This window comes from Microcebus murinus, chromosome 10 (assembly GCF_040939455.1).
Source record: "Microcebus murinus isolate Inina chromosome 10, M.murinus_Inina_mat1.0, whole genome shotgun sequence".
In the NCBI taxonomy this organism is placed as follows: Eukaryota; Metazoa; Chordata; class Mammalia; order Primates; family Cheirogaleidae; genus Microcebus; species Microcebus murinus.
Window position 1 is genome coordinate 77,598,047 of NC_134113.1, and position 27,567 is coordinate 77,625,613.

Consider the following 27,567-nt stretch of genomic DNA (forward strand, 5'->3'; position numbering starts at 1 on the left):
GACTGGCACAGGTAGCTGGCATGGGTCTCCACTGCAGTCTTGAGGATCTATTTCTCTGCCTGAATTCTTGTATAAATGACATGGTTGACCTGGAGTTCTCTGTGAGGGGCAGAACACATGCTAGGCAGACTTGCCTTTAGGGTGTGTGTATGTGCATGTATGGGGCAGAAGACAGGCTGGGAATACCAGCAAATGCTAAAATAACGGGGGCTTTGTTTGGGGGTTGGAGTTTCGAATATATTTTCTCTCTCTGCTGGAGCTGCCTCTTCTCTCTTCCCCCCCATTCTACCTCATATTTGATGATCTTTGGAGTTAGTTCAAGCTCTATTCTGCTTCTCTGTCAAGTCCTGACACGTTTGCTTGGCATTCTCTTCAGTTAGGTGTTCTACTTTTTGAGAGAACATTTCTACATTTCTTTGACTTTATACTCTGGGTAAAAACTGCTGCTGCTAGCTGCTCTGTCTATGCTAGTCAGAGGGAGGAGGGCCTTAACTTCCCAGCTGTTCAGATGTTATTCTTTAATGAGTTGTCCAGACGATTCCCCCGTACCCTGTGCCACTCTTTTCTTTGGTTGACTATGTACTTAAGAAGACCTGTTCTAACTCTAATCTCTTGTGGGGCAGTTTCTTCTCTTTCTCTGAGGGACTAATAACATCTTCATTCTGTCTTACAAAAATGCCTCAATATTTCTATTTTCCTTGTGACAAGCATTCTCATTTTTCAATATTATTGTGATATAGCCTCTTACAATATAAATTTCAGTGGATCTTGGAAAGAAGGATAGGCACTAAGATGTGCCACCTTCCATTGCAGACTTTTTACACTCTTCTACTTTTTATTTCCATCCTTGATGTTTTATTGCTTACAATTTTGTGTGTGCATGTGCATGCACACAAACACTAATTAAATTAACGAACGGATTGACAGAATTTTATCATGTGCTTTCTGTCTGCTTTGTTATTTTCTTTGGCATCTGGGAAAGTACAAATTTGCATTGTTGTTATGCAGTGTTTTTCTGTATTGATGCTGTATGAAGTGCATTTCAAACATTAATCATTAGGAAATCAAATAAGTTCTTGAATGTTTAATGAACCCACTTTACTAATTGGTCTTAAGAATTGAAATACTTTCAGGTTAAAAGCTTTTACGGTTATGTAAAACAGTTTAATGGCAGAGTTTAAAGATTTGATATATTTTCCTTTTTTATTTTATAAGATTGGATAATATATAAGAAGCTTTAGTCAAATTAAGAGGGAAATATTAAATCTTTCTTTTTCAGCAAAAAATCGTGGAATTGCCATTCCGGTGGATTTGGACAGCCAAGTTAATACTCTTTTCATGAAGAGCCATTCAAATATGGTGCAGAGAGCAGCCATGGGTTGGAGATTATCAGCTCGCTCTGGACCACGCTTTAAGGAAGCACTTGGAGGCCCTGCTTGGGATTATAGAAATATTATTGAAAAGCTACAGGTACAATGAAAGCATGAAATAGCATTGATATTTTCTAAATTGCGATTTTTAAAATATGTGGTCACACAAATAAAATATGGTTGAAAATATCAAGTTGTATTTGGGAACCAAGTCTTACTTTATGACTCTCCACCACCATTACTCTTGTAAATACATAGCTTTTAGGTAATAGTTTTTGGGAGTTATTTTTTAATGAGTACATATTATTTAATATGTTTTGATAGTATGGTAGTGAATGGTGGGCCTTAATATCAAAATAAACACTATAAAATAAACACTATAATACCAGTAATAACATTGGTAACATAATTCACCATAAAGTTTTATGTAGTAAGTTAAATATTCATAATCTTGCTTTAATTTATCTTTCAGTATTCTCTTATAATCCTTTAGGCAGAATGATCCAAGTACCTTTACTCCCAAATTACTTTCACAGTATCTCACTCATGCTTTTGGCTGGGCATTGTATTAGTTTGCTAGGGCTACCATAACAGAATACCACAGACTGGGTGGCTTAAACAACAGAAATTTATTTTCTTACAGTTTTGGAGGGCAAAAGTCCAAGATCGAGGTGTCAGCATGTTTGGTTTTCTCTGAGACTTCTCTCCTTGGCTTTCAGATGGCTGTCTTCTGGCCACTTCTGGCCATGTCCTCACATGGTCTTTCCTGTGTGTGTGCACATGTCTATGCCCTAATGTCCTCTTCTTAGGGGGACACCAGTCATATTCGATTGGGGCCCACTCATATGAACTCATTTTATCTTAATTACATTTTTTTTTTGAGACAGAGTCTCGCTTTGTTGCCCAGGCTAGAGTGAGTGCCGTGGCTTCAGCCTAGCTCACAGCAACCTCAATCTCCTGGGCTCAAGCCATCCTCCTGCCTCAGCCTCTCGAGTAGCTGGGACTACAGGCATGTGCCACCATGCCGGGCTAATTTTTTCTATATATATCTTAGTTGGCCAATTAATTTTTTTCTATTTATAGTAGAGACGGGATCTCGCTCTTGCTCAGGCTGGTTTCAAGCTCCTGACCTCGAGCAATCTGCCCGCCTTGGCCTCCCAGAGTGCTAGGATTACAGGTGTGAGCCACCGCACCCAGCCATTAATTACATTTTTAAAGTCCCTATTTCCAAATACAGTCACATTCTGAGGTGCTATGAGTTAAGATATATTTAGATCTATAAGATACAGAACATATGAAATCTGGGGGGAATACAGTTCATCTCATAACAGACATCTTCCCATCCACATAATTAATTAGTGGAAGATTTCATGAAGTTGAGTTGTGGTGTATGGTTTGAGGAAATTCTTTTGGCTTGGAGAATGGTCAGACATGAACGGGAACAAATGAGAGATCACATGAGTGCTATATGGGATTAAAAAGACAAGTTAGGGCCGGGCGCTGTGGCTCACGCCTGTAATCCTAGCTCTTGGGAGGCCGAGGCAGGCGGATTGCTCAAGGTCAGGAGTTCAAAACCAGCCTGAGCAAGAGCCAGACCCCGTCTCTACTATAAATAGAAAGAAATTAATTGGCCAACTGATATATATATAAAAAATTAGCCGGGCATGGTGGCACATGCCTGTAGTCCCAGCTACGTGGGAGGCTGAGGCAGGAGGATTGCTTGAGCCCAGGAGTTTGAGGTTGCTGTGAGCTAGGCTGACGCCATGGCACTCATTCTAGCCTGGATAACAAAGCGAGACTCTGTCTCAAAAAAAAAAAAAAAAAAAAAAAAGACAAGTTAGATTCAGAGTATGAGAAACTTGAAGGGTATGAGTCATTAAAAATGTAGGGGAAAATGTCATTATGGGTGATTAAGCAGATAGAGGTTTGTAGGACTGGATGATGAGGAAGAGACTAGAGGAAAGCAGATGAGTTAGGAGTTACTTTAGATCTCAGCCAGGTGGTGGTATGAATAAAATAAAGGAACAGGTTTTGCAGACAAATATGAAGGCAGGAAGGGTCAGCAGTCCTTGGATATAAGTAGAGGGAGGGCGTGAGGGGAGCTTAAGAGGCCCTGATGACTGGAGACAATGTGACATTATCAAGACTCTCATTGTAAGAGGAAAGTGGAAAGGACACAGTAGAGGCAATGGCTGTGACCATTGAAAATACACTGAATTAGGTTAACAGGCTATTGGATGTATTACAAGTTCAGTATATATTTGGAAATAATAGTTGGAGCAAAAATAGTGGTTGGTATTGCTAAAAGAGAGAATGTAGTGATAGAGGGAAAAAAAAACCCACCTATGAGAGGCTGAGAGTGGCAGAATGGCCAAATTAAGAGAGAAAAAAAGGCAGGGCCAGAAAGGAGGAGGGTGAGAGTCATGAGGAGAGTCTAAGGGAGGAGAGCATCTCAGAGGAGGGGTAGGTGGGAGTGTCAACCCACATAGAGACGGTGTGCCTGGTACTTCTTTTAATGCACTGATTGGCATCCATTAAGTAAATATTTATTTCGTGAAAATTCTATACTAGCCATAGGTTAAGTGCTGGAGATAGCGCCTTGGGGTCTGTGCTCTCATGGGACGAACATTCTAACTCACTAAACAAGTGATAAAATGTTAGACAATTAACACAGCTATGAATAAAATAAACCAAGCAAACAACATGGCGGGGAATGCTGGGAGAGTTATCCTGTGAGTAGAGAGTTCCTCTCTAGCAAAGTGACATTTGAGTTGAAGAGGAGATGTTAGGACAGAGAATTTTATGGGAGGGAACAGTAAATTCAAAGGTGCGTAGGCAAGAAAGAGGCTGATGGGTTTGAGAAACCGAGAGAAGCCCACTGGAGCAAGAATTTAGTGAGTAAAGGAGTAAAATACTATGAGATAAGGGGCCAAATCATGTAGAGACTTCCATGGTGCTATGGCCTGAATGTTTGTGTCCCTCTTTTCCCACTATTCATATGTTGAAATTCTAACCCCAAAGGTGATGGCGTTAGGAGGTGGGGCCTTTGGGAATTTCTTAGGTCATGGGGGCAGATCCCTCACGATTGGGATTAGTGTCGCTGTGAAACAGGCCCATAGGAGCTCATGCAGCCCTTCCACCCTGTGTGGACACAGCAAACAGGCACCTGCTATAGACGAGGAAATAGGTCTTCACCAGACACTGAATCTGCCAGTGTCTGATCTTAGACTTCCCAGCCTCTAGAACAATAAGAAATAATTTCTGTTGTTTATAAGCCACCCGGTTTATGGTATTTTGTTAAAGCAGCCCAAACAGACTAAGACATATGGCAAAACATTTGCATTTTATTCTAAGCATAACGGCAAATCATTGGAGATTTTCAGCAGGAGATAGGCCGACTTGGTTTACCTTTCAAAAGATCACTGTGGATTTTGAGTGTATTCTAAGGTCTAGACAGGGAAGCAGTGAATCTAGTCAGGTAGTTTTGCTTCAAATTCAGACAAATGGTGATGATGGGTTGGCCAAAGGAGGTAACTATTGTAATGAAAAGGAGTGGATGCATTTTGGATATATTTGGTTGTAGAGCCACAGGACTCGGTGGATGTATGGGTGTATTGTGGGGTGATGGAACAAGGAATCAAGGCTGTCTCTGGGTTTGATGTTATTGTAGCATTTGCTAAGATAGGAAACAATGAGAGAGAAAGGTTGGGGAGAGTTGGAAGGAGAAGTTCTATTTGGGGAGTTTTCAGTTTGAGATGCCTATTTGGATACTAAAATGGGTATGTCAACTAGACAGTTGGATACATGAGTCTGGAGTGGTGTGGAAAGATGTCTATGCTGGAAACTTAAATGTGGGAAGTTCCAGCATACATATGACATGAAAACCATAGAATTGGATGAGATCGCTCAGAAGAAAGCACAGATGTAGAAAAGAAAAGGACCAGGAGCTATCGGGAATTGGTGAAGGAATGATAAGGACATAGGTGGAAATAAAGTGTGGTGTCACAGAAGCCAAGGGCAGAAAGAGTTATAAAGAGTAGGAACCAGTGTGTAAAATATGTAGCAGTGATTAAGATGAGGACAGAGAAGTAACCACAGAATTTGACAACAGAGTGGTGATTGTAGCAAACTGGTGCTCAATAATAATGATTACTAACAATTACAAGGAATGAGTGGCCAGTCTGTTAGAGGCTGTTCTGTGCACTTACCTTTAATCTTTGCAGCAAGAAGCTGTGATTGCTAATGTCATTATCCCAAGCTTACACGTGGGCAGACAATGACTTAGAGGTTGCATAGTTGACCCATGATCAATGTGAGAAATAATGATGGAATTCACATCATAGCCTGAGCACCATTTGTTTAGTAAACGAAATAAAGAGGTAATTTAAAAAAGAGGGACCTTTTTGTGACATTGTATTAAATATGGTTGTATATGATAAACATACTGTCTTTCCACCTGTATATAATATCTAGTTTTCCCCTTTATGTTATTTCCTTTCCAGTAATCTCTTTTAACTGTTACCAGAAATTTCTCAGAAATCTTATTAGAGTAGTTGCAGTAGAAATGATCTATTTTGCATAAAGAGAAAGAATTAAACATGAGTTAACTCCTGAAATCTAGCCATAAGAAATCAAGAGGGTGATATCCCCATCTGTGCTTCTGTAGCTAAGAGTAAAAATAAAGCAATTGGAAGTTTTTTGCCTAACAAAATATGCCTTGGCTATGGGTGAGTAAATTGTTGCTTTATGTGGGAAGTTGATTTTTTTTTATTTTTTTGTCTTCTAACATAGTTTAAAAACAAAAGGGGGATGCTTTAACTATTAAAGAATGTTCAGGATATTATCATTGTTTATAGTTCATTTTAGAAACACGTCATTTGGGATGCTTTCAGCTTTAAAACATACAATAGTCAACTAAAAGTGGCTTAACACATTGACTGTCACACTAGAACAAACGTTTTTTCCTTGGGGCTATGGTATTTTATTAAAACAAAACAATCCTTTCTAATTTGTTACTTTTTGTTGTTTTCTGTCTGCCAGTTATATGTAACACAATTCACGTTCTTAGGATTAAATTGTCAATATTAATTGTAACAATAAGAACATCAACAAGTAAGATTTTCAGGAACCAACTGCAGGGTTTTGCTTCACGAGGCCCCAGGGTCAAAACTAGCCTGAGTTAAATACAACTCACATGGCAGTCAATGTGTTAAAACAATAAAGACTGTATCATTTCATAGAGCAAGAAACCCTGGAGTTGTGGCTTTCCCTGAGTTTGGTTAATTCAGCAGCTCGAATTTTGGGCCAGGGCCCCTAAAGCCAAAGAGGTGTGTTGGCTTTCAGCTTAAGGCTGGTCTCCCAAAGTCACATGAAGTCTGCCTCTGATTTTGGATTCTCACCCTCAGGCTGCCGTGAGGGCAGTAGGGAGCTCAGAATAAACCCCACTCACTCAGCAGACTTCACCCAACAGCTCATTGATGGGGAGGGACCATGTCACATAGTCATGCCTAGACCTTTTGCTAGAGGGGGAAATGGAATAACTATGACTGGCTTAAACTACGCAAACTTGACCCTAAGCGGAGGGGCTCATCTCCCCGAGAAAGTTGCTGCCTGATTTAGAAACATAAGAATTCTCTTAGCAAGGAAGAGGGGAAGAAAGGATGTTGGGAAGGTGACCAATAGGGTTTATCAAAAAATATAATTTGAAATGCTATTGAGCATCACGGAACCCCTCGCTGTAAAGTACTAGTACTGCTTCAGATAATCTATCAGTGCCTTTCCCCATCAGGAGAAATGATCAGTTCTAGATGACCAGGGACACAATGTTGTTCCTGGAGTATGCCCCAATTTTTTCCAATTCAATGAATATGATGTCCATTAGAATCCTGGCCACTGCGAGGCCCATACAGTGGCTTTCGTGACTTTTCCTCTCATATGTATATGCTTAGAAATCTTGTATCTATCCACCCGTCCCATATCTTGCAAATGAAAAAAACATAGACCCAGGCAGTATTCACACATGAAACCAGACTATACTTAACAGCACAGACATTGGTGCCCCGGGAAGACAGGATACATCTTCTCTGAAATTCCCACAACTCATTCCTGGCTAGTATTCTTAGGTCTATTATGTCTTCGAAAGACAAAATCTGACTTAGGTCTTCACAAGGGCTCTCTGGTGCTTTCTTCCTTAGGATGTAGTGGCCTCCTTGGAGCAACAGTTCAGCCCGATGATGCAGGCTGAGTTCTCCGTGCTGGTCGATGTCTTGTATAGTCCCGAACTGCTGTTCCCTGAGGGAAGTGATGCAAGAATAAGATGTGGCGCTTTCATGTCCAAGTAAGTGGCTACACGCTCTGAGATTCTGTTAGCGTCACCAAACCCAGATGGCCTCGAACATTTCTGCATTTTACTCTGCTGATATATAATGACGGTCCACGAAGTATGTGAAAGGTCTGCAATCCATGGTAAAATCTATACTGCCAAAATAATTAAAATGAGTCATTTGAAATTTTATTCTGGTGAAGGTCAAGCTATCATATTTTACTAAAATTTAATGAAAACGAAGCGTGTCGTTATTGGGCACAAAAGTATCATGCCAAATAATGTTTTGGTTCTAACTCCTTTGTATAGTTATATGATGCGACCTTTTACAAGATTCTTGTTTTAAAGTCACTGATTCTCATTGACTTGGGGAGAAAGGAAAGGGAGCCAGCTGTTGTGGTGCATGCTCACCTACTATTTTGTCTAATCTGCACCTGCAACCTGAGGGACTGAGAGGACGTCTTGCTGCAGATGTGAGGACACTGGGGCACAGGCGTGCATGTGTCAGGGCTTTGTCCGAGCTCTTATATCCCAGACCCAGCACGTGGGTCATGCTGCCTTGACAGACCTCATGGGCAGCTCAGTCACTTACTTTTCTCAGTATTTTTGTGGTAGAGTCAGATCTATGTGTTACCCATCCCCCTGCTTCCTGTGTAGCTGAGGATGTCACTGGAAGAGGTCTGGAAACCTCCTCCGTTGACTGTGATGTACTGATGCAGACATTGAGGGACCGGGGACATGAGAAGTGTGTTCCTTTCTTTCTCCAGTTAAGCTGGGGCTTTGAGAGTCAATGCAAGGTATAGGATGGCAAGAACTGACTGTAGATCATGCTGCAGAATAGGTGGGGTTGCTATCTTATGGCCGGAATCAGGGATTTTTGACTCTAGACCCACTGTATCTTAGGGGGACTGGGAAGAATGTGTTTGTCTGAGCACTTCTCTTCTGATAAAGGTTTGGAAGTGAAGAGGCCCTAAGTGTCTGTGCAACTCATAACTGCTGAGAACATTAAAAAGCAAATTTTACGTGGAGGTATTGCCTAGTAATTCAGTATAAAAATAGGGTCTTTGAAAAATACCCTTCACCTCCTATGAATATATATCTATGCATAGAATATGGGTTAAAAAGTAGATAATAAACGTGGGAATTTTAAGTTCAGTAAACTAATATGATACCATAGTTATATCCCAGAGACTTGATAGCCTGGAACAGGGGTTGGCAAACTCTAGCCCTCAGGATAAATTAGTCCTGTTGCTCATTTTGATAAATAAAGTTTTATTGAAACACAGCCACACTCATTCATTTATGTAATGTCTGTGGCTGCTTCCATCCTACTGTGGCAGAGTCTACTAGTTGCCACAGGGACTGTATGGCCCCCAAAGCATAAGATCTTTACTACCGTGTTTCCCAAAAAATAAGACCTACCCATAAAATAAGCCCTAGCAGGATTTCTAAGCATTTGTGCAATAGAAGCCCTACCGGGAAAATAAGACCTAGCTATGGGCGTGGCTATGCAGCATGTCTGCACGACCCATGCATTTCCTCGCAGAGCGGTAAAGAAGGCAAGCAGCCCTTCTCATCTGCCCCATGACAGCTCTATTGCTCGACATGAGAGATTGGGGCCAATGGTTCTAAAGGAAATAGAGTCACAAGAAATTCAGGATGGAATTCGAGGTTTGGAGAGTTATGATGTTCCAGAAGAAGACGACTTAACTATATTTGAATAAATGTAGATTGTTGTACTGTACTTAAAAATAATAACACATCCCCTGAAAATAAGCCCTAGGGTATCTTCTTAAGGAAAAATAAATACAAGACCCTGTCTTATTTTCGGGGAAACACGGCATCTGATCCTTTAGAGAAAATGTTTGCTGACTCCTCGTTAGGAACTAGGGTGCCAGTATGGTGGCTACTAGCCACACATGGCTGTTTAGAGTAAAATTAAAATTAAATAAAAATTTACTTCCTCAGCCACAGTTGCCACATTTCAAGTGCTCAGTGGCCACCTGTGGCCGAGGGCTCCCACATTTGACAGTGCAAATATAGAACATTTCTATTACTGCAGAGAGTTCTGCTAGACAGCAGTGGTTTAGAACTTGAAGACATGGGTCTATGAGAAAGGGACCCAAAGCGTCTCAGGATATCAGGGAAATATTGAACTATGCTGAAGGTGCAGGCAAGCCCGTGGCACTGCTAAGTAACTAAAAGGAGAGAAGCGGAAGCGATGGGATAATGAGAATATATTGCAGATCCTACACCCAGATGAAGGAGTGGTTGAGAAGATATTTTTGTGCTATTACCATTTGTATGATGGCCGGAGTCCCAGGAGTGCCCGCATTCTGTTCTAGTGCTTATCCTACCCCTTTCCCAATGCTGTGAAGAAACAAGGATTTCATCTGCAAGAATATCTAATGAAATTGGAATCCAGCTTTTTTAATAGCTATGCAGGGGGCCTTGTGTTGCCGTGCACACTGCCCTGCTAAAGCTTGGTTGGAGAATATAAGCTTAGGGCAAAGGCCCAAGTGGGGTTTCCTCCTTCCTCAAATGAATCTAATTCTTGGAACCTGTGGACTCGGATGGGACTGCAGGATTATGTGAAGGACGGATCCCAGGAAAGGACTTGAATTCACAGATCTCCTTAGTCGCATAAAAGAGTGAGAAGAAAATAGGTCAATAAGACTGATAGTCTTAATATGCCAGATATCAAACTATACTACAAAGCTGTAGGAATTAAATCAATCTGGTATTGGCACAAAAATAGGAATATTGACCAGTGGAACAGATCTGAGAATCCTGATATAAAACCATCCTCATATAGCCATCTAATCTTTGACAAAGCAGACAAAAATATACGCTGGGGAAAAGAATCCCTTTTCAATAAATGGTGCTGGGAAAACTGGATAGCCACTTGTAGAAGGCTAAAGCAGGACCCACTCCTTTCACCTCTCACAAAAATCAACTCACGCTGGATAACAGACTTAAACCTAAGGTATGAAACTATTAGAATTCTAGAGGAAAATGTTGGAAACACTCTCCTAGACATCGGGCTAGGCAAAGAGTTTCTGAAGAAGTCCCCAAAGGCAATCACAGCAGCAACAAAAATAAATAAATGGGACATGATCAAACTAAAAACCTTCTGCACAGCCAAAGAAACAGTCATGAAAATAAACAGACAGCCTACAGAATGGGAGAAAAGTTTTGCATCCTACACATCTGATAAGGGGCTGATAACTAGAATATACTTAGAACTCACGAAAATCAGCAAGAAAAAATCAAATAACCCTATTAAAAAGTGGGCAAAGGTCTTGAACAGAAACTTCTCTAAAGAAGACAGAAGAATGGCCAACAAACATATGAAAAAATGCTCAACATCTCTAATCATCAGGGAAATGCAAATCAAAACCACAATGAGGCATCACTTAACTCCAGTGAGAATGGCCTTTATCAAAAAGTCTCCAAACTATAGATGCTGGCGTGGATGCGGAGAGAGGGGAACACTCCTACACTGCTGGTGGGACTGCAAACCACTTCAACCTCTGTGGAAAGCAATATGGAGATACCTTAAAGCGATACAAGTGGATCTACCATTTGATCCAGTAATCCCATTGCTGGGCATCTACCCAAAAGATCCAATGACACTCTACAGAAAAGACACCTGCACTCGAATGTTTATAGCAGCACAATTCATAATTGCAAGGCTGTGGAAACAGCCCAAGTGCCCATCAATCCAAGAATGGATTAATAAAATGTGGTATATGTATACCATGGAGTACTATTCAGTTCTAGGAAACAACGGTGATATAGCACATCTTATATTTTCCTGGTTAGAGCTGGAACCCATACTACTAAGTGAAGTATCCCAAGAATGGAAAAACAAGCACCACATATACTCACCAGCAAACTGGTATTAACTGAGCAGCACCTAAGTGGACACACAGGTACTACAGTAATAGGATATTGGGCAGGTGGGGGGAGAGGGGGTGGGTGTATACATACATAATGAGTAAGATGTGCACTATCTGGGGGATGGTCATGCTGGAAACTCAGACTTGTGGGGGGAGGGGGGAAAGGGCATTTATTGAAACCTTAAAATCTGTACCCCCATAATATGCGGAAATAAAAAAAATATATGATTAAAAAAAAAAAAAGACTGATAGCTTTTAAAGTGGCTGGTGGGGGTCCTTCCAAATCAGCAACTCCTCTTCCTTATGAAGAGGAATCTCAGTGTTCTTCAAACTGTGGCATATGATCCATTTGTGGATTTTTAAATTGACTTAGATAGAGGCAGCCAGCTAATTTAAAAAATGAATTAGAAAAGACATAAAACACCAGACTGCATCTCATATAGGAAGGATGGCTTTGGTGTCAGTTCCCACACTCCCATACATGTACTTACATACTAGGTTGTTTTGTGAAATGTATCTTATTGTGATCATAGAAAAAAATATATTTGAAAGTTACTGATCTAACCCAACCAAACATTATGTGTGATCCATGAATACCTTCTATAAATCCGTATCAAGTAGTCATTCAACTTTATGGTTGATATTTTCAGTATGGTTAGTGCATTCTCTGTTTTATCTAAGGAAGAGCTAAAGAAAATGGAAATATGTAGTCTGAGAGAGAAAAAACTTCAAAAGAAATCTACCATATCCACCAAAACAATTTTCACATACTCAAAGACAATCATGTGAAAGAAAATACCTACTAAATAGTGGGAGGAGTTTTAAAGAGACAGGCTTCATTTTTCTTGCAAGGAGAACTTTTGAAGTTATTCTGCCCACAGGACCTGATACATATAATAACACTGTGTCCAGACTCAACGTATCTAGAAGGAAATCACTGTTACCTTTATTATGTGCTTCTGTAGCATGAAGCAGGTATCATTTAAAAATATAACTATTGACAGGGTATGGTGGCTCATACCTATAATCTTAGCACTTTGGAAGGCCAAGGCAGGAGGATTGCTTGAGGCCAGAAATTCAAGACCAGCTTGGAAAACATAGCTAGACTTGTCTCTGTGAAAAATAGAAAAATGAACTGGGCATAGTGGTGTGCACCTGTGCTAGCTACTTGGAGGCTGAGGCAGGAGGATCGCTTGAGCCCAGGAGTTTGAGGGCACAGTGAGCTATGGTTGTGCCAATGCACTCCAGCTTGGGTGACAGAGACCCTGTCTCAAGAAGATAGATAAAAGTACCACTATTCACATATTAACCCAGTCTGTACATAACAGGGGTCTCTGATCTGTCCTTCCTCTTTTTCTTCCACTTCCCATGTGTCATTATTTACCCGTCTTGGCAATGACACTTCTTTGTTGAGTCCTGCAGCCTCACCCCGCCCCATGGCTGTCCATCTCTGCTTGCTCTCTTACCTCTGCTGCTTCTTTCCTCCTGCCTTTGATGGTATCTTTAGCACATGTAGGAAGGGTCATTCGGGTCCCTATGTTTTCTAGAATAAGACAACAGGCCCTTAAAGATTCCTAAATATTCTAGTCCCTTCTTCCCAAACCACGTCTCTTATGCTTTCCTCTTCCAGATCTTTTAGTGTCAGCCAGCAGTTGGTGTATGTCTCATGTCCTGGGCATGATGGTCAGCTTTCTGCCTCTGCCCTTTGTCCTCACCGTTCCTTTGCGGGGATGCCTTCTCTCCCCACTTTCCCGGCCAGACGAAATTGTCACAATGACATGTTATCTCTCACCCCAGGCAATCTCCCCTGACAGAGTGAAGTGGTTTCTTTGTCTGGTTTATGGCATTTACTGACATCTCCATTGTAGCACTTACTGCGTCAGGTGGCTGGGTGTGACCTGGTGTGTGTGTGTTTGGGGGGAGGGGCCTGCACAGGAACCCTGAGATTCAGGAGGTCAGTAAACTGCATCTGGTGGCCACAGAGCGGTGCTTAAGAATTTTGGCTCAGAAGTGCGATGGACCTGAGTCTTGTTCCAGATCTCACCACTTAACAATTATGTAAGCAGAGGCAGGTTGCTTTATCTCTCTGGGCCTCTGTTTTCTCATGAGCAAAATTAGCCTTACCCTGTCTCATTGGCTCGTGAGGATGAATTTGGAGAATCCCTAAGAGGTCCTTATACCTGACCTGGATACCTGATAAGCACTTACGGGCCATTAACTAGTGAGCGCTCACTTTTTCTCAGGGTTATGTCCCACGGTACTCATCTTACTGAGATCAGATTATTTACTGTTACTCTACACCATTTTGTTACTCTAGGAAGACATACCTCACAGGGTCATTTTGAGGACCAGCTTTTGAACAACACCAGCTATATCTGCTAAGTTATTAATTATGATTATGGACATTTTACTTGATTTTGAGTCCTTGGGGATATAACCATGATCCCAAAACATTTCTCCTAACAGAACACCATTGTATGGTTCACCACTATAAAATTGATTAGAGTTTTTGTCCAATTATAGCAAAAATAGTAAACGGATAGACTGTCTTGATGTTACTTTTTTTTTTTGCTTCTATTAACAGAAACTGTCTGTTTCTACCAAGCCTTAGCAATGAAAAATAGCTCACTCTTATTAATGGAAACTGGAAGGCAGCCTGTTATGCTAAGGTTGCAATGTTGTACACTACCAGTGTCATTAATTAATGTAACAGTGCATAAAAATGATATAGTATAACATAAGGTAACATACTACAAATATTTATATTTTTCTGCTAATAAAGTTGTTTTAATGTCAGTGTTTCATTGCTTTTCAAAGAGTATTGTGTCCCACTAAAAGAATGCTACCTGTTTGGGAAGCACCGAGTTAAACTACCTGTAAAACAAAAAAGATGTTTTATAATACAAAATTTATAAGCTGAAGTGTAATTTTAAAACTTTTGAAAACATGTATCTGGTTTACTTCATATTCTCAAATAATAGTGTTGATTTTTTTTTCTCTATAGCACTTGATGTTTATATGTAGCTTGAAGAGAAATCATTGCCCTTTTTAAGATTTAATGTTTTGCTTTAAGGTTGATTAATCATACAAAGAAACTAATGGAGAAAGAAGAAAAACTGTGCATTAAAATTCTTCAGACATTACGAGAAATGCTAGAGAAGAAAGACAGCTTCGTGGAAGAGGTAATTTTTAAGACTTTTAATATTTGGAAATAAAGTAAGATTTCCAGAATACTGTAACCTATGAATTATAATAGGCTATTACGTGATTACTTGCATTATATATTAATGGTATACATACTTAGATGAATTGGATAATTATGGTTTTTATGGTATTAATCTCTCATGTCCTGTTTTGAATTGAGAAGTAACTAAGAATAGAGTTGCCTAAATATTTGGTTCATTTGTTTTATCGTATTCTGTTTTGGATATGTATGTTTTCCTTTTATGGCTTCAATGGACCAAATGACCTTTTTAAACAATGAATGATTGAGATACATTATTTAGATTTTGTATAAAGTTCTGCTGGCACATTGAGAATGCCTATGCATTTTGGCATATGTTGATTTTTGTTTTAAATATATATATATATGTTATTCTTGATAATATGTCAAATACTATAAAATAATACTATTTTAAATAAATAGAATAGTCAGTTTCTATTCTTAACTATATTAACTTGAGATTGTAGAAATGATTTCCAGGGAAATATCAATTTATAGATAATAACTGTCAGTCTGCTATTAAAAATGACAGTTCAGGTGCTCATTAAGAGATAGCTAGCAGCATGTTTAATACCCAACATGATACACTTAAATATAAAATATAAATCTAGAGAAGTTTTTTTTTTTTTTAAGCTAGCTAGTTATACTTTTATGTTAAGCATCAAACAAAATTTGTACTATGCTCCTTAATAACTTTTTGGTCTGTTTCAGTAAATACTAATCATCAAATATTTTAAAACTGGAAGGATTTTTTTTATTAATTTATGTCTATGCTATCTAATTCTGAATAGATTGTAGTGTTTTTTTTTTTTTTTAAATACATTCCTGTAGAAAAGAGATGCAGTGAAATCTGGATATTAATAGAAGAGGCATCTGCTTCAAAATACTCCATTTGAATCAGATATTTGTTTCAGCAATAAAAATGTGTTGTGATTTACATTAGTTCTTTTCATCATTTAAACTATATTTGGAAACAAATGATCAAAGTAAAGGTGGTGAATGCAATTTTAGCAAATGTTTCTCTAATGTGAAACTCAGGAAAATGCTTCTAAGTTTGAGTGTATGGCATGGTAAATGGACTTCCTTAGAAATTTTTGCTGTCTTTCTCTGATTTCTTAGAATATTGCTATAGATTTTTTGATTTTGACTGAGATACTAGATCCTAAAGTAGAAACATGAGGTCAATATACATTTTGACAGAAGTTGAAGTTCGCAATAATAGAGACCTGTGTTTAATTGGAGATATATGACAAGCCTTGCATTTTTATGTAACAAATTATTATTGAATTGCTCTAAAGGAAAATAGAAATCAAGTAAGATTTTACTTTGACTAGTCAAGAGTATTTTTGTGTACCTCTCAAGCCTCTCTGAAATAAATCACCTGTTTTTACCTTTCCATTCCCACTGCTATCATTAGCTCAGGCTTTCATTATCTCTTGTCTAGAAAACTCCAGTAGTTCAGTTCCCTGAGTCTGCACTGCTCCCTTGAGGGGAGGCAGGGCTGCTGTGTTCACAGCTCCAAGGGGCATCATTCGTATAAGACATGGCATGAATGGCGCCCCCAAGACACCGTCCTCAGGGAAAAGTTGAGATGAGAAGGGCTAGTTGTGGGTCATTCATTCAGTCACTCAACACATATGTCGTGAGCAACTATTAAATGCCAGTGATTGTGCCTGGGCACTGGGGATATGGAGATGAATGACACAGTGTGCCAAGAGCCACCAAAGGGGTTCAATTCACATGCTAGTGGACCCCTGTAATAATCTAGACAAGACATCATGAGAGCCCTTCAGATACCTTCAGGGGCACTGCAGGGCTTTGATATTCCAGGCCCTCCATTTGTCTTCTCTCCTTTTTCCCCCCCTTATCCTTCCTTACCCATTAGCTTCCAGAAATGTGTGCTACTCAGTATGCCTGTGAGGTACCTCAGGTTCTTCCTGCCCTGAACTTGCTCTGTCTGGAATCCTAGATTGCTGAAATCCAAACAAGCCTCAGTGTCCCCAGTGTTAACCTTTGAGGGGGAGCTAGGGGACTGTCCTTATCAATTGTTCCAGCAAGTGGTGATTACATTCTCAGTAGAATTTCCAAAAGACTTCATGCCTCCCTTTTATGACACTTTAGACTGCATCTGATAATTTAGTTCAAGTTTCTTATTTTAAGCTGTCACTGGGTCCCAGAGAGGTTATGTGATTTGCTCAAGACGACACAGCAACAGCCAGAACCAGGGCTTTAATTGGCACTCCTTCCTCTCTGCCTGTTCTTCTTATTTCTTAGATCACAGCCAACTTTTACAAGTTTTGTATTTTGCTGTTAATAAAGATTAGAATACTTTGTCTAGCAGGTTCATGGCTCCAAATTTTAAGACACAGGTGGACAGAGTATAAGACAGAATATAGCATCCAGAACAGGTAAAGGTTTAGGTAAACCTCTAAGAAAACATAAAAGCTGGGGGAAATATTAAAGATGCAGTCATTTAACTAAGGAAAGAAAAACCCCCCAAAAGACTCATAAGTATCTAATTTCTTAATTTCCACATCTAGGGACAGAATACGAAAAAAAAAATTGTAGCTGAAAGAATTCTAGCTCTTAGACAACTTCTTAATTCTAAGTATTTTGGAATGAGAAGCATTTCTACCAGTGGAAGCAGAAGACTCCCCCCTCCTCAAGGAAATTTAAAGAAAAACAGATGGAGAATGGTACACTAGGAAAGAGACAGGGCCAGTTGATCCTTACATGTTGTCAGCTGGCCCTTCTTAAACCGTTAGTGCTCAATTATCCATGCCAATGGAGGGAGAGCTAAATGATTCACCAGGCTGAGTGGAATAGCACTGGGTAACAGATGTAGAAATTGCTCAGAAATACAATTGTACAACTTGAGGTGGGCTCTAAGAAAAAAACCCTGATTCTCAGAAGTGGGATAATAGGTGGCTATCTTTTTATGATTGTGTCAGTTTCCTATTTACAAACCACTTAGTGGCTTAAGATCACATAACTTTATAATCTTATAATTTTGGAGGTCAAAAGCTGAAAATCAAGGTGTCAGCAGAGGTATGTTCCTTCTGGAGACTGTAGGGGGGAATTCATTGCCTTGCCCCTTCTAGCTGCTAGAAGGCCTTGGCTAGTGGCCCCACCATCCTCCATCTTCAAAGCCAGCAATGTAGCATCTTCTTCTCTTCCTCCCACCCTCTTTCTCTCTCCCCACCCCCATCTGTCCCCTCTCCCCCAATTGTCACATCTCCTTCTCCTACTTTGATGCTCCTGACTTCCTCTTATAAAGACACTTGGAACCACCTGGATGATTCAGGATAATCTCCCCATCTCAAGGTCCTTAGCTCAGTCACGTCTGCAGAATCCCTTTTACCATGTAAGATAACATGCCTACAGGTTCTGGTCACAAGGCAAGAGATCATGAGAATGTGGGCATCTTTGGAGAGGGCCATTATCCAACCTACCACAATGATCCTTTTATTGACAGTGAGACATGACATCTGTCATGTAGATGCAGAATTTAGCTGCGGCTGATTAAAATTACTATGTAGGGCAGATTAAATGGGAATGAATATAACAAAAATGCTGGATAATTTATAGCACTTTGCTGCTTTCAAAATATTTTTAAATATTTTGCTACCTTTTATCAATTCTAGGAAGTACCTAGAGCAGGCAGTGTTACCTCCACATTGCAAATGTAGAAAAAGAGACTCAGAGAAGTGAATTGGATTAAGTTACATAGTTTACCTAGTACCTGGTCCTCTAATACCTAATCAACCAGATTTCTATCATCTATCTATTGAAGCATTCCTGGGAGATTTATCAGAATGAAATAAAGTCAGGAAGCTCACACTAGGATTTTTCACACTAGCTATCCTAATATTACATTTGGGACTCCACCTATTTAAATTTAAAACGTCAGCTTAAAAGAAAATCTCCATTTTCACATCCTTGGTCCCTGACACCAGAAGTTCTGTGTGTGTCTGTGTGTTTTAAGCTGGCAAAAATTTAAAAATAAGGCAACAAAGCATAAATTTGCCTCATGGTGGAACCAAATGTCCTTTAGGGAAATATATTAAGGATATGTGCTGTGACTACATATTTAAAAATTTATAACTTATAATAACTTTGAGTACAATTTTTAAATGCATTATACTTAGGAATATTCTTCCTTGCTTTATGTTCCTTAGTTTGTCCCTAAAAGTTTTAGTGATAAGATGTGGGTAGGCAAGATCTTAAAGATTCTTGAAAGAATAATATTAATAAAGGAAAATTTAATTTTTTGTTATGTGTTTCTATATGTGAAATCATGTAGGGATCATATAGTGACTTAAGCTATAGTACTTATTTTTATTGAAGGAGAAAACATGAAAATTGTGTATAGAAAAGTTCTTAAGGGGAATATTACCTAAGTGAGTTTAAGAAAAACTCAGTTAAAGTATTATTTGTTTAGTGATTCTGATAGAAAAGCAAAAGTTTACAGAGGATATAACTCTAAAAACTCTAACAACTTTGAAAACTCGAGATTCCTTTGGGATTGATCATATTTAAAAGGCTTTTTTTAAGGTAACAACAGCAAGCATATTTTTTCTTTCAAAAAAATATGTATGTTGAAAGATTTGGGGAGAGAAAAAGAGGAGAAGGAATATTTCAAAATGGCTTGAGGGCAATATGATTTCTAATATTCTCTATCCTTAAAGCCCTTTTGTTCTCATCTCTCATTTCCATGACCTCTCCACACCCCATCTGTGATAGCTGTTGAACAAAAGTAGCTTGGTTATAGCACCACACCTTTGTTCCATGTATTTAAAAATATTGTAGGTCCAGCTCTGTGTTGAGGCGAGGCGGTGATGGAGATAGGAAGAGCTTATGTGGATTGGATAGAGGGTCAGCTGGTGAGACTGGAGCAGGAATGCAGGATGCTCAGAGCATTGGTTTGGTTTTAAGGATTTTTCTGGTCAATTTCCTTCATCTTTTACTCTTTAGTGTGCCTTTTCATTAAGATTTCTAGAGTATTACAAGTTGTTTCTATTGTTATAAGGAAGAAACACATAAATCATGAAAAGGAAAGATGTGTATAGACTTCAATCCTAAATACATAAAATCCATAGCTTCTGTACTTTAGAATTGGAAAGGATACTGAGTACTGAAAGTATTCACTGATAGCCTGTGGAACTGGTAATTTAAAGTCACTCTCTTTATGTTGTAGTCAAAGAAGCTGACCTATTTAGAATGCCAGTCAAAATTTCCCCTGTGAATATATTCCTATCTACTGATGTTATACTGACATACTCTACAGGGCAACAAAGGTGTTTAGTAAAGCCCAATATTCTTAAAATGTTCAGATTTAGAGCACCATATTATATCCTTTGAATATTGTTGCAAACAGATCTAGAAACTGCTTCTTCAATAGCCGTTTGTATAGTTTTAAGCACTGGTTTTAAAAAAAATAATGATAACTAGCATTTATTAAGAGCTTGCTATTATCAGACACTGTTTCTAAACCTTTAACCATGTTATTTAATCTTCAACCCTGTGTTGAAGTGTCATTATCTCCCCTTTACTGATGAGGAAACTAAAGTATAGAGTTTAAGGTCACACACCTAGTAGGTAGAAGTGAGCTTGGATGCCAGCCCAAACATTTTGGCTCCTGAGCTAACACTCTTAACCAGCATGTTAGATCCAAACAGGTTATAGGACTTAAAATCACAACTCATCTATTTTCTCAGATATGCAATTAAGTAAAATGAAAAGTTCTTTAATTTTATTCTTGATAAAATTTGCCTAAGTGCGTACTGGAAAACATAAGGCATTTATTCATTGAGCTGCTGAGGAGAAGCTTGAAGATTTTAGTCCAAGTTAATTGGAAACAATATGATGCAATAGCTGTGGGGATTTTTAAGGCGTTTCCTTGTCAAACGCTTCAATTCCCTAAATGAAAACAAATAATGATGAATCTTTTGAAAGGTATGTATAAATCTGTGTTTTAGACCCAGGCATTTCAACTTCGCCTTATAGCTACCAATAGGCAAAGAAGCAGGTTTTCTTAACAAGTGTGTTAGTTCATATTGTATTTTTTCAGACCTCCAGATCAAGATCAGAGCCCCTTGGTCCCCTGCCTGTTGATCATGGTCTGAGCTGTTATTAAGCAGAATATTAGATATAAAAGTTTTAAACAATGTTTGATAAGACGACTGTTGTAGGTAGCCCCTTATGGAAATGTGGCATTCGACAAACAGCATGGCATCTAATTGAGAGCTGTGATCTTTACAAATGCCCAGGTGGGGTAGATGATATTTACACACTGAACAGTGATAGCAGACAGCGGATTCTTGATTTGAAAGTTGGTATCTGGAGTGATATGGAATAAAGATCTTTAAGAAATGACGCCTTGAGTTATTTTTAAGATGCCCTCCATCTTTTTTTTTTAAAAAAAACTCTAAAATTTACTGTCTCCTGAGTTAACAAGAATTTATTCTTTTCCTCAGCAAGAAAAAACCCCATTGTAACTAAGCTTTTATTTTTAATTTTGAGAAGCAGCAAAAAGAATAATAAGTTATAATTACACCAAACAAGTTTTAACTCCTACATCAAATATGCATACCTGTCAGACCCAGCAGTAATTGCATTGTTGCAAATTTGTCAATTGTGTCAAGCTCCTCGTATCGTAAGAATCTGTGCAGAATCATTCACCTTCTATGCATTTACTCGTTTCTCTTTCTAGCAGGCAAATAAACGAATTTAAGTAGAAGTGCTTCATAGAGTGCATTGTAACTTAACTTGATAATAACTGTTTTGCTAAGGGAAATAAATTTTAGTTTTAGTATCAGCTGCATTTTGTAGTATTTCTTATTAAATATGCTTTGGAGGTGAGTACATTTGTTTTTTGCCATATAAGCACTCTAATGTTGTTTTAAATCAGAAACAATAAGTGATGTTGCAAACGTGTACCATCTGAGTCATTCCTGTGCATATTGTGTGTGTGTGTGTGTGTGTGCGCATCTTTGTGAGTTATGTTTTAACTAAGTAACTAAATGGTTGGAAATACGAATATGTGTTATCTTCTTATAATAAGAGCTCTGTTTTAGTATATATAATTCCACTTCAGAATTTTTATTCTATATTTTCATCTAGGTAAAGAGGACTTTGAGCATTAAAGTGGGCATACAAGCAAGACTTGCTTTTAGAAATTTATTCTAAAAGGCCAGTTGCTGGCTGCTTGGTCACTTGTCAGGCTGTAAAAGTGATAAGTTTAACGGATTTATTATAGTGATTATAACCTCATCATTACAAACATTTACAAAGTTCTTAACTGTGCCTTACATTTACTTTACCATTTCAAAATCTCACATAATAATACTCATTGCCTCAGTGGTTTTTGAGATATGCTATGACTCTTGAGAGATCTATGACTAAAAGATCATAATGAAAATATTACCTGTACTCTGAAAATAACCACCGTTCATTGCCTGTAGTATGAGGAAGACATTTGGTAGCTAATGATATAGGTGAAAAATGGTGGTGTGATTAAAAACAAACTTAGATAACATTAAAAAAAAAAAACAGAAAACAACACCAAAAACAACAGAATAAAGAACAAAAAGAAAAAACTCTAAAATTAATATATTATTTAATCTTCATGTTAATCATTTCCACCTAAATCTAACCTATACCATTTTCCAAGTGTCATTCCCCAATTAGTTTAACTCCGTATCATTCTGGTTTCTAATTGTTTTAGCACTTATAAAATTATATTTGTCTTATTCAAATAGAGCTTTTTATATTGTGCTCTGGTGTGTCTTAATGTTATTTTAAATAAGTTAGAAACTCCTTGAGGATACGTCTGATGCATAACGTAAGGTGAAGAAATGCTCAAAAGGCCTTTCAGTGCTGAGCTTCTGTGAGGGTGCAGTTCTGGATTTCTCTCCAGTGTCAGTCCACACTCGGAAAAATGCTGTACCGTTTGAGGGCAGAGCCTGTTGATCTTATTTGTTGAGGCAGTCCCGGTGTCTAGCATGGTGCCCTGTGTTAGTGCTCAGAACTGTTTGTGGACTGCCTGGTAGCTGTAGTGTTACCGACTGCCTGCAAGTATAGCACGTTAGCCTTCATGAGTCCTATCCAGACTCCAGGTTCTAGAAGTCTCACTTCAAGCTCAACTTTGCATATTTTTGTAACCCAGCAAACCCAGCAGGTTTCTTTGTATTTGACACACCTGCAGAGTTGGGCCAGCAGCAGAGAGCCACAGCGCAGGGGGCTGAGGACAGAGACTGCCTCACAGAAAGCATCGTGTCCAGTAGGCTGCTGTAGTCTTTGCTCGCCGTGTGGCTTAGAAAGCAAAAGGAGAAGAAGGCAGGGGTTGGGGGGAGAGACATTGTGCACTGCAATGTTGGGAGCTCAGCCAAAAGAGGTTGGAGCAAAGGATGACTGGACCTGAAGGCCAGCCAATGGGAGGAGGACTCCAGCCATTGGGCTTCAGGTCCAGGGAGGGCCCCCTTCCCCGAGAAGGGACCTGGTAAGAACAAGCAAAAGAAAGAGAAGTGCCACGTAGACCGTGAGCCAGGAAAAAGCCTACTAGGAAACCAGGAGAACATGGGAGCCATGGAGGGGCTCCGGGGAGAGGCTGGGCCTGATCATCTGAACTAGAACACTGAGTTTGATTAGTGAGAATAACTAGCACAAAGTCCACCTAACTGTTGATCTCAGGCAGCATCAGTAGCTCTTGCCACAGAGGAGGAGAAGGAATATAAAGACTGAGAAGCAGATGGATGGAGTCTGATACATTTCACTTTTTCTATCAGATACGCTGAACAGGTCCTCCCAGAGTTGTACAGCCTGGTATATGAGGCACTAAAATCACATTATTATTATTGTTATTAACTAGTGTTGATTGTTGCGAGGTAACAATGCATCTATGTCTGCTTGGATCCCTACATTAACTCAGAGATAAGAAAGTATTATTTTAATCTCTATTTTATAGATAAGAAAAATGGCACAGAAAGTAAAATGACCTAGTAAGGATCATACACTTAAAAAAATGACAGAGCCTGAATAAGAATAAGGGTTTCCTAATTCTACCGCCTGATGCTTCTCCATGTGGTAGGGAATTAAACATTGCTGGTGAAAATAAACAATTATTTGAATTTGATTTTGGTTTTTCAAGCCATCTCTTTCAGACTTACTCCTCCTTTTGCTACCTCTGGAAACCTGAAGGTCAAACAAATCATTAAAAAAAAAAAAGGAAATATATTCTCATCCAACTTTTAGGTAGATACACTGAATAATAGTAACAGCTGAGACTTTTATGGTGTTTACTATATTATATTGTTAATTAATTTACCCCTTGTAACAACACATTGAGGAACTGTAGCACAGAAAGGTTAAGAAACTTGCCCAAATTCACATAGCAAAAAAAAATGGTAGATCTAGGATGAAAAACCAGGCTCTGGCTCCAGAACTCATGTTTCCAGTCACTATATGATATTGTCTTTCATGATATTGGGGTAACAACTTACAGAGCTGTAGGAATTTCACGCTTGGCTGCCAGAGGAAAAAAAATTTCTCATATATATGGTTTTCCTCTTAGCCATTTTAAGTTATTTTAAACTACCTAAACCACCTTATAAGATATTTTTCTTATGTATAATGATGTTGAATATCTACCATTTACTGATTTCTTCAGAGTAGGCTTGGTTTCTGCATATTCCATCTGGTGCTTGAAAATCTTAAGCATTTTTGGATCAATCTTAGTTACTTAAAACAAAACAACGCAGAACATTATGAATACTTGCAGATTGCTCAGTGAAGGTGTTAAGTTTATGTTATCTCGGTTGTTCTTGGCTTTTGGTTGAGTTTTTAAATAAAACTCAATTATAGACTGTACTACTTCTGTAGTCATGAATAGGGCAAATGAATGTGCTATGTTAATGAACACAACATGGCAGCTTGGTTTTATGAGGCTGTGGCCCAAAGTAACAAAGACACGTGGACAATTAAAATCAGATCGAATGCTTATAATTAATATCAGATCTCTGGAATGATGTTTAAGATACCAGCTCAGAGACATGTACTTACTATATAATTTACATTGTCAGAGTATGGTAATCAGGGAAGTGTTCGGTAGTAAGTGGAAACCAACCAGTAGTGTCACACCTGGGCATGGCTTTGAGGATGCTTTCTTTAGGCTTCTTGCCACAGTGGCACATGCAACCATTTGTTCCATCAACAGATAGGCTGCAGCATATGTAGAGTTGGCCAAGGGCCCCCCATCCCCGTGGCAGAGCTAAAGAAGCCCTCCGGCTACTAGGCCGATTGCCCAGTCTCTTGAAAGAAATGGTCGATATCGATTCCCCCTGCTTTTACCAATCAGTGCACAGAAAGTAAATTCCAGATGCTTCCTATCATCCCCATAACATTCTATGTCTCCTTGCTATTTCTCTTCCTCAGTCTCCCAAACTCTTCCTCTCCCCCATGGAGTTCCCACTCTGCAGACTCTCCTCTACCCTGTCCTCTCTCCAGGTGGCCCCTCCACCTTCTTGCTCTGCATGAAGACTCCCACTTTCTCAGCAGCTCTGTCAAGCCCTGTCTCTTTTCTCATGCATCCTCCACGTGAAGAAGCTTTGTGTCCTTATGGTTTCCCATTGTTACTTTAAGACTGATTCCTCTGCCTTCCTTTAAAATCCTTAGCTCCTTTGAGGTTAAGGCCCTCTGATTAACTCACCCTGGCACCAGCCAACGTACCTATCAGTCTCATACCTCTAAGACTTTGGAACCTGGACCATGTTCTGTCTCAGCCCTCAGCCCCACTGGCGTCAGGGGTGACTTGAGTCCACGTAGGCCGTGTATCCAACACTCCAGGCTCTTAGACCCTTGACCTCTGACCTTCTCCCCTCCACTGTCCACCGCCCAGTTCTTTGATAACACTTTGGAAATTTTTATCACCAAGAATGGCTGCTTCTCCGCATCTGCTAGTTCAGGCATCCCAACTCGCTGGCCTTGACTCTTTTGCATTCAGTTTACTTGTTTGCTTACACCATTAAGGACTGTCCTTCAACCCGATCAGAACCACTGACCACTGTAATTTCCCAATGCTTTAAGGTTGCTCCCTTCCGCTGCTTATTAACCTCAGATTTCATAGTCACAATCTCAACTGTTGAGCAGCTGTTTTAAGACAGAGCACCCACAGATAGTCCTACCAAAACAGCCTAGAGGAGGGAAGGGGTTGTTTTTCCTAAGAAAATTAGAGTATTGTTGCCAAAAGATGGGGGAAGGGATGCCAGATGGGCCAAAACAACCAATGATCACCCCAATTTCTTTTGCAAAATCTTGACAGATTGAGTTATTTAGATTATTTAAGTTATTTCTCTGGTTTTCTGTTAATGTTCCACCGAAATGTATATGCCATCTCTTTCCAAATGAAGCCAGAAATCTTGGCTCAGAGTTCTCATACAGAAAAAAGCTTCTACTTCACTATATACACAGGCACTCTGTGTTCTCCTAAATTGGAATGACTGAGGATATCTCTTCTTAAGGCTGAGAAAACATATGGGCGAAAGTATGCTATTTCTCATCGTCTGTAGCCTCTTGACAAGACATCTGCTACAACATTTTTTGTTCTTGGATCATGGACGGTTGTTTGCCAATTGTTTTCATAAATATTAATCTTTGAAATCTTGACTGACATACAAGTTGTTCTTTTGGGATTCTTTTTTCTTTATTATTATTTATATGCACCATCTTTAAATGCTTGTTGCCACAGTGCAATGAAACAGGATTTTCTTAGGAAAAATTCCTATTTTAAAAGTGGGAGCCATATAATGTCTAATTCTAAAACTTGTGATTTGGTTTTTACATTTATATTCTCTTTTCTTTTACTTAACTAAATGTATTGCCATTGGAATAATACTTCTGCATTAATTTTGTAAAATAATCTTTTACTTCAACTCTTAAAAGTAGCTTAGGAAAACATCTGAACTCAGTTTCCTCAAGTTGATTTAGTCCCAACGTAGATAGCTATTTCTTCTTAGTCTGAAACTAAGAACTAAACTTTAGAACTGAATCATGATTTTGAACTGGACTATAAATAGTTAAGTTCTCCATCAAATGGCATTTGATGCATGTTAATCTGTAATCATACCTTTGCATGAGAAGGTGATTGAAAAATCTGCAGTGGACAATTAGCATATCTTCCACCAAAAGGTATTATTGAACAATTGTTGATAATGTTTTGCTGGACTTCTGTATCCTCTACCATACTCTGTGCAGCACACATAAAGCATTCTAAGTGCTACATGTAACATTTTTATTATGTATGGTACCTCCTGATTTGTTTTACTGTTACTGCTAAGGATCAGCAATTCAGCACATTTTAAATTATTGCCATCATTGCTCAATTAGTGTAACAGTCTTTTATTGACATAATTTTACATATTTATGGGGTACAGTATTATGTTTCAATACATGTGTACATTGTGTAATGATCAAATCAGGGTGTTTGGCATATCTGTCACTGCATACATTTATCATTTCTTTATGGTGGGAACATTCAAAATCCTCTTTTCCAGGTATTGTGATACATACAATATCATTAACCATATTCACCCTACTGGGTAATAGAATACATGAACTTATTCCTCCTAATGAAATAATTTATAAAAATTGTTAAGAATGAAAAATGCTTCACATAGATACTTGATCTTAAGGCCTGTTAGAAAAGAATCATCACTTCTTTTTTTCCCCTCCTTTTATTTTATCATATTATGGGGG

At 38.9% G+C, this 27,567-nt stretch overlaps 1 protein-coding gene across 1 annotated transcript in view; it reads left to right on the forward strand.

Annotated features, from left to right (window-relative positions):
• The window catches only part of ITPR2 (inositol 1,4,5-trisphosphate receptor type 2), a 467,092-nt gene that overhangs the window by 238,390 nt on the left and 201,135 nt on the right, over window positions 1-27,567 (forward strand). The window contains exons 35-37 of the mRNA XM_012739535.3: window positions 1,280-1,470; window positions 7,565-7,707; window positions 14,668-14,776. Of these exons, the coding sequence (XP_012594989.3) occupies window positions 1,280-1,470; window positions 7,565-7,707; window positions 14,668-14,776 (443 nt within the window). The remainder of the gene's footprint in view (window positions 1-1,279; window positions 1,471-7,564; window positions 7,708-14,667; window positions 14,777-27,567) is intronic.